Below are 7,738 nucleotides of genomic sequence, written 5' to 3'. Positions count from 1 at the left end.
CGAATGGTCGGTGAAAAAAAGGAATGTCTTCATAATCAAAGAAATTTATTTATACTTTTATTGATCCCCAGCTAGCTACCCGCTAACCTTTAGTAATAGTTGTGACATCACGTGCAAAGTATGAATGGTCTACCACAAGGTCCACTTAATAGCTGTTCTGGAGCTTTCAATTGTATCAATTTATCAGTTTTAAACGTCAACATCTAAGCCTGGAGAAACAATGTTCTTGACACAAATGTTTTCTTTACAACTCCCTGTGATCAAAATCGGTCTACCCTTTATCCAACACTTTGGTTTGAAATAAAACTTTACGTTTAGCTCCACTAGTAAGACAAGAAGAGATAAATCATCAGGATGTTGTTTGTGGCTGTAATGGACACTGCAGCCTCTACTGGAGCAGCAATAGCCGCATTTCACCCTAGTAGCAGGGCAACGGGAAGTCAGAGTGACGGTAGAACAGGTCTGGATAAATGGAAGTACATTTCCAGGATAATTGCCTGACATCTGGTCCCAGATGTCCTTCACTTTACATAACGCTTATGGTTAGGGCTGGCTCAGGAGAGTCCTAAACCATCCCTTAGTTATACTGCCATAGGCCTACACTGCTGGGGGACTTCCCATGATGCACTGAGCACCTCTCCCCTCCTTTTTCTCTCCATCTGTATGCAACCTCATTCCATTAATGCATGTTACTAACTCGACTTCTTCCCTTTCCCAGAGTCTTGTGCTCTCTCGCCCCTCTCCTCTCTCCTCCTATCGCTTCCTGCAGGTGTTTCCGGCTCTGGATCTGTGGAGTCTGGATCTGTGGTTGGAGTCACCTGCTGCCTCCATGTTCCTGCTCGACACCCTCTGCTATAGTTCACCTTGTCTCTCTTTCTCTTTGTCTGTCTCTTTCTCTCACCCCCAACCGGTGGAGGCAGATGACCCCCCACCCTGAGCCGTGGTTCTGCTCAAGGTTCCTGCCTCTGAAAGGAACTCTGTCGCCTAGTGCTCGCTCTTGGTGGAAACTGTTGGGTTTCTGTTAATAACATCACAAAGTACGGTCTAGACCGGCTCTTTTATGAAAAGCGCAGTAAGATAACTGTTCCGATTTGGCGCTATTTATACAAAATTGAATAATTGAAATAGAACCTTTCTCACACAAAATCCCTTCACAACGGGAAACAACAAACATCTTCAAGCTAGCACGCTACATGCTGTCTTCTGGAAGCAGTCACGGTGATCCATCATGAATGTGAGGTGTGGAGATAAGTCGGGCAATGTCAGACTACTGTACAACTTACACATTGTTCTTCAAGCATGTATTGATTAGTTTGTTTTACTCACCTGCTTCTCCTGTTGGGATCGTGTGGTTTGATGGAAATCTGTTAAAGAGTAATCTCAGAACGAATAAACTGGCTGTCATTCAGAGAGAGTTGAAAAAAAACATTCTGTTCTGTTTGCATTTTCTTAACCAATCAGAGTTGAGTACAAACTGCACATAGATAATCATCATTTAAACTAAAGGAGCACTCTGTCACAAATCTGTATGTCACTTTATTTTTGCGTCCAACGGCTTTTTCCACCTTTCATAATTTGTCATGTCGAAATCAAAATGTTTGGTTTTCACTTGTCTGTTTGTATGTCTTAGTTATTGTACATTATTAGTACATTATTGTAACTGCAGCTGAATGCACATCCGCTCTGACATCAACATTCAACTGCAGATTGGTTGATCGGCATAATCCATAAACAGGCAGCAGGAGGTTTGTCAGCATGATTTTTTTAATAAGATCAACATGGTCAGTAAATGTTTGTACAAAATAAATATACAAGAGAAGAATCTTTAGAAAAATCTTGTGTTTTTTTTTTTTTTAAATATTAAAGCACCATCAGACATCATCATTATATTAATCTGTAGGATTAACATGAAATATCATACATAAATACTTGCACATAAATGTACCCCGACAGAGATATATTAGGCACCACGTTGATATAAATTAAGTGTTTCTGTTAGGAAAAGTAAAAAATAACAAAGTCTGGTAAAATACAAGAATGCTCTGAAAAGATTTGTCAATGCAAGAATTATGTATAAACACATCATTTTGTGTGTGTGTGTGTGTGTGTGTTCAGACGGCATTAGTGGGGGTGTTGTTGTTGTTATTGATCTCCATCCGGCTGATCAGCTCGGTCACCAGCTGCTGCACCGTTTGAGAGCGCAGCCGGCCGACCTCCAAGACCCCGTCGTGGTTCACGCTGTCCGAATCCTCGTAACTCTTCACCACCTGACACAGATCGACCAATCGAGGATCAGTATCGGTTAAATGATCAAGCGATTAAATACTAGCTAATCAAACAGCTACCAAGGTGACCCGGAAGGTTCAGGTTATCAATCTTATCAATCGGCTTCCTTATCACGGCCCATCAGATGTAGTGAGTGATACCTTGTTGGTGATCAGAGAGAGGCCGAACACTCTCAGACCGCAGTGAGTCGCCATGACGACCTCAGGAGCCGTACTCATACCTATAAACACACAAGACGTGACTTTAATTTTAATCTGTTTATCAATCCCCAATAGGGGGATAACAATTTACACTCTGTGTCCACACCTGAACTACACACACACATGCAATAATGGAGAGATGTCAGAGTGAGAGGGCTGCCAGCCGAACCAGCGCCCTGAGCTACGGTGCCTTGCTCAACAGCACCTGGCAGTGCTCAGGAGGTGAAGTAGCACCAATCCACACTCCGTACTTTTTGGTCCATACAGGGACTTGAACCAGTGACCCTCCGGTTCCCAAGCCAACTCCCTATGGACTGAGCTACTGCCACCCCTTACAAAGACTGGCCACAACAGTACAGCTGGCACCTATGATAATACTCTGAATAATATTGCTGTTACTATTAGTACTGACAGCAATACTAAAAATATTGAATATTTGTTAGTACTCAGACTAAAAGTAAAACCCACATTAATAAAAAGAGGATTAGCCAACTTTGCATTCTGTGAAAAAAAAAAAAAAAAGTGACACAGTAAACCTGAAGTTTTTGGGGCTCTAGGGAAGTCTCTGTGGACTTCAGGTTTACTGTGTCACTTTTTTTTTTTTTTTTTTTTTTACTTTATTTACACAGGAAAATCCCATTGAGATTACTAATCTCTTTTTCAAGGGGTGGCAAGCAGCGGCACAGATCAAAACAATCCGTAATTACAGACAATTTCATAACAATTTCATAAAACTATTTAAACATTTTACAGACCATAGATTTCATTTCCAAACCTCGAGCAAGAGGTTAAACTGGCCCATGCAACCACTTCCTTAATTCCAGAACTGTTGTAAATTGTTCCATGTTGTGGGGGGGCAGAATAGTGAAATGCACCTTACCAACTTCTGTGCGGACACTTGGTACAGACAGTAGCAGTAAAGAATACAGTCTATCCGCTTTGGTTGAATAATTCACACAGATATGTGGGAGCAGACGCAGAATACCATACTATAAATGAACATATACCAATGATTGAGTCTACGATTCTCCAATGCTGGCCAGCCCACACGTGTGTAAAGTTCCCAGTGGTGTGTGCGAGGCTTACAGTTTGTGATAAACCTCAATGCGGCATGAAAACAGAGTCCAGTCGGTTCAAACTTGGGTTGGGCATTCATATAAATGAGTCCATAATCCAGAATGGGTGTAAACGTTGCAGCTACAAGTTTCCTTTTTGCATTGAAAGAAAAACATAGCCTATTTCTAAAGTAAAAGCCAATTTTCAGTCTCAGTTTCTTAACCAATTGTTCAACATGTCCTTTAAAACTAAGACTGTCATCAATTAAAATACCTAGATATTTAAAAGATTGAACTCTTTCGATTTCTGCCCCTTGAAGACCGACAATTAGAGGATTTATGTGCAGATTGCTCTTTGCTTTTGAGAATAACATCAACTTGCTCTTTTTTGCATTTAAAGTAAGATCCACTTGTGGAAACTTGATGCATTTTTTTTATTTGGGAATTTGCCCCACTGAAGTACAACATCAACATAAACATGTCATACATTATTATTGCTTACAATCATGGATGAAATTATTGGCACCCTAGGAATGATTCCAGAAAATTTACCATTTCTCCCAGAAAAATGACAAATGTTTTGGTATACAGGTGTTTATTACCTTTAAGTGCATTGGAACAGCACAATAAATCAGCATAAAAAAAGGCAAATTTGACATAATTTTACACATAAGTCAAAAATTTGGTCGGACAATATTATTATTAATAATAATAATAATAATTTGGACTTATATAGCGCCTTTCACAAACCCAAGGACGCTTAACAAACAAGGGGGGAGGGGGGGGGGGGGGGGGGGGGGGGGGGGGGGGGGTTAAGAGGTGGCCAGGAGAGATTAAATTCCATAAGCCTCAGTGAAGAGGTATGTTTTAAACTGGAGTTTTAAAGGTTATATAAAAGGTATAAAGGTATATTGTTGGCACCCTCAACTCAATATTTGGTTGCACACTGAAACCAATCGCTTCCTATCACCATCAACAAGCTTCCTACACCTCTCAACCGGAATTGTGGACCACTCTTCTCCCGTATTGTCGTCTCTCCACTGGCTGCCTGTCGTCTTTAGAATCCATTTCAAGATCTTATTGTTTTGTTTTTAAATCTCTTAATGGGCTGGCGCCATCATATTTATCTGATGTGCGGATTTCGTACGCTCCAGTCAGAGCACTCAGGTCCGCTGACCAGTTGCTTTTAGACTGTCCCAGAACCAGACTGAAGACCAGAGGGGACAGAGCTTTCTCGGTGGCAGGTCCTGAGCTCTGGAACTCTCTCCCTCTCAACATTAGAGCAGCTCCCTCTATTGAGACTTTTAAATCCCTTTTAAAAACTCATCTTCTTGCTCTGGCTTTTAACACAAGCTGAGCTGTGACATGTTGTTATTGTTATTGAATTGAGCAAAGCTTTTTATCTGTTGTCTGTTTTGGTTTTGTTTTTTGTTGTTTTTGGCATATTCTGTTTTGGATGTTTTTTGGGGTATTTGTTATGCTTTTTTTCCTATGTTGTTATCTATAATTGTACAGCGCTTTGGGACAGTAGTGACTGTTTGTAAATGTGCTATAGAAATAAACTTTGACCTTGACCTTTGACCTTGAAAACTCCAGGACTCTCAGATTTGAAGGGTGCCTTCTTGCGACAGCAATTTTGAGATCTCTCCATAGACGCCAATAATTATAATATTATATTATAATAATGTTCCCCTGTCAGTGCTGTAAATTTATTCAAGTAATGTACAAATTTGAGGTACTCGTACTTCACCTGAGTTTTTTTCTTGTTTTGCCACTCTGTTTTCACTGCAAAATAACATACTTTTTACTACATTTAGTTAACAGCTATAGTCACTGTTTGCATGCGAAATGTATGATATTATAAAAAACGATGCTTTATGATGTATTAAACTAGCTAACAGTAAATATAACAAGAGCTGAAACAAAGCACGAGTCCATTGACAATACATGAGAACTATTTTTTACAATGGTTTGCCATTATTTGTGCAGGAATAACACTTTTTTATGTTCTAGCTTCTCGAATGAGAGGATGTGCTGTTTTATTATTTAAATCATTTTGAGACCTTTTTTTTGTAGATTTCACATGAGACTGAAGTCTAACTCCAGAATTTATTGCCAACATTATAACATTTCTGGGAGTTCATATACACACATTCATTCAAAAATGACTCCTGAGAGTATGAACCCATTAGATTTAATGATCAATAAAGCTTTGTGAATAACTAAATCATTAGGATGATTCTGTGTGTGTGTGTGTGTGTGTGTGTGTGTGTGTCGTACCGACAGCGTCCACCCCCAGTCGATGCAGCAGTCTGGCCTCAGCGATGGTTTCGAAGGTTGGCCCCCCCACCATGGCGTACACGCCCTCGTGCATGAGGCCGGCCACGCCCAGCTGCTTGGCGATCTCCTTCGCTAGGCAACGCAGGCCTTTGTCATAGCAACCGGACATGGCTGGAAAACGAGGCCCGAACCTTTAAAACAACAAAATCGACAACTGAAACCAAACCCTCAACAACAAAGTCACATGATCATGATCATCATTGACAACAGTGTTATAAACATCTTGATAATACAAAAAAAAAGGTACTTTTCGTCGTTGGGTCCATTCAGTGGGTTCAGACCGACCAATCCGGGGAAGTTGACGTGGTCTTTGATGATCATGATGTCACCAGGCTGGAAGCCATCGGCCAATGAGCCGGCAGCATTCGTCACGATCAGCGTCTCCACCCCCAACAGTTTGAAAACTCGAACTGGAAACGTTGTCTGATAAACAGACGTCATAACGTTTTAATCCTTTGTCTCTAAAGCATAAGAAGCTTCCTGTTAAAGGACTAATCTTGAAGTTTTAATAAATGTCTGTTAGATCACTACATATTACAACAATAACACAATGGTGATTGAACCTGATGAAAGTTTTTGCATTGTCAATGTTGGGCAAGTTACTTCCAAAATGTAATACATATAGATTACTAGTTACTGTCATTGGAGAGTAATTAGTTATATTACATTGTAACTGTCTCTGAATTGTAATGCTTTTACACTACTTCTATGTTACTTTTGAGTTACTTCAAAATAAAAGCAGAACTATGACTTGGCAGGTAGTGTGTGAATTTCACCACGGGATCAAAAGTCCCATTTTTACCACATCATAATTTATTCATATTTTTTTTTGTGTTATTAATTTGAAACCTCAAAGCAACTAAAGCTATGAAAATGAACAATGGCCTACTTGACTTGAGCCTAATAAGTAGGATTCAATTAAAATACGGAATTTTAAGCTTTTAAGTGATTCAAAGGATCTTACGGTATGGTTACTTTCCACCGCTGATAAAATGTAACGACATTACGTGTAGCAAGACCAAACATTAATTCTCGACATGTTATCTGCCGGTTGCTCGGGCACAATGCTGTCGGCACTGACAGGACACAGATGTTGTCCAAACCTTCTCTGGAGACGGGACAGTTCGCTACCAGAGCCTCGCAGTTATAGGACCAGTCCACTTCCAAACAGTTCTACTAACTACTCTCCCCCAAAACCGTTTTTTTCCATTTGCATTTGCATTCGCACTGGCCAAGTGGTCGTAGGAACTGGTGGGAGGGGTAAGGGAGTGACGCAAGAACGCCGACGGTCTTTATAGTGCCGTCACTTGATTTTAGCGCCACATACAACTACAAACCATCGGAACGTTCCTGTTGGGACTTGCTGGGATCCTCATAGGTAGTGATGGCCAAATGAAGCTTCGTGAACCAGTGTCTTTATTTTTTGAGCCCACTAGATGGCGCTCTTGGTTTTAAGAGAAATGCCTAAGGCAGGGGTCTTCAACGTTTTCCAGGCCAAGGACCCCCAAACTGATGGCGAGATGGAGCGGGGACCCCCTAATTATATATATTGTATAAAATTGATTATATCAAACTGGTCCTATAGTGCCATGTGTGCATTGATGACTGAAAGACATCTTCTGCCTCCATTTATCTGTTTACTACAGTGTGTTGAATTCAAGTTAATGTCTATTTAAAGACATTTCAATTAGTGGAAAAAATTGCAGGGGGGGGGGGGTAATATAAAAAAAATTGTAATCAACCAAAACCTTTGCGACCCCCATGCAGTACCTCCGCGGACCCCTAGGGGTCGCGGACCCCCTGTTGAAGACCCCTGGTCTAAGGCATTGCAGTTCAGTGTATTCTCAACACTTTGTT

General features: G+C 40.7%; 1 protein-coding gene across 1 annotated transcript in view; it reads right to left on the bottom strand.

Moving 5' to 3' along the window:
• Nucleotides 1–1,857: 1,857 nt before the first annotated feature.
• Nucleotides 1,858–7,738, bottom strand: part of pnp4a (purine nucleoside phosphorylase 4a) — a 13,252-nt gene continuing 7,371 nt past the window's right edge. Inside the window, exons 4-7 of the mRNA XM_032514807.1 lie at nucleotides 6,129–6,304; nucleotides 5,822–6,012; nucleotides 2,427–2,506; nucleotides 1,858–2,267 (exon numbers count right to left, since the gene is read on the bottom strand). Of these exons, the coding sequence (XP_032370698.1) occupies nucleotides 2,112–2,267; nucleotides 2,427–2,506; nucleotides 5,822–6,012; nucleotides 6,129–6,304 (603 nt within the window). The 3' untranslated portion in view covers nucleotides 1,858–2,111. The remainder of the gene's footprint in view (nucleotides 2,268–2,426; nucleotides 2,507–5,821; nucleotides 6,013–6,128; nucleotides 6,305–7,738) is intronic.

This window comes from Etheostoma spectabile, chromosome 4 (genome assembly GCF_008692095.1).
Source record: "Etheostoma spectabile isolate EspeVRDwgs_2016 chromosome 4, UIUC_Espe_1.0, whole genome shotgun sequence".
NCBI classification, from domain to species: Eukaryota; Metazoa; Chordata; class Actinopteri; order Perciformes; family Percidae; genus Etheostoma; species Etheostoma spectabile.
The sequence above is the reverse complement of the archived record's forward strand: the minus strand, read 5'-3'. Positions and strand labels throughout refer to the sequence as shown.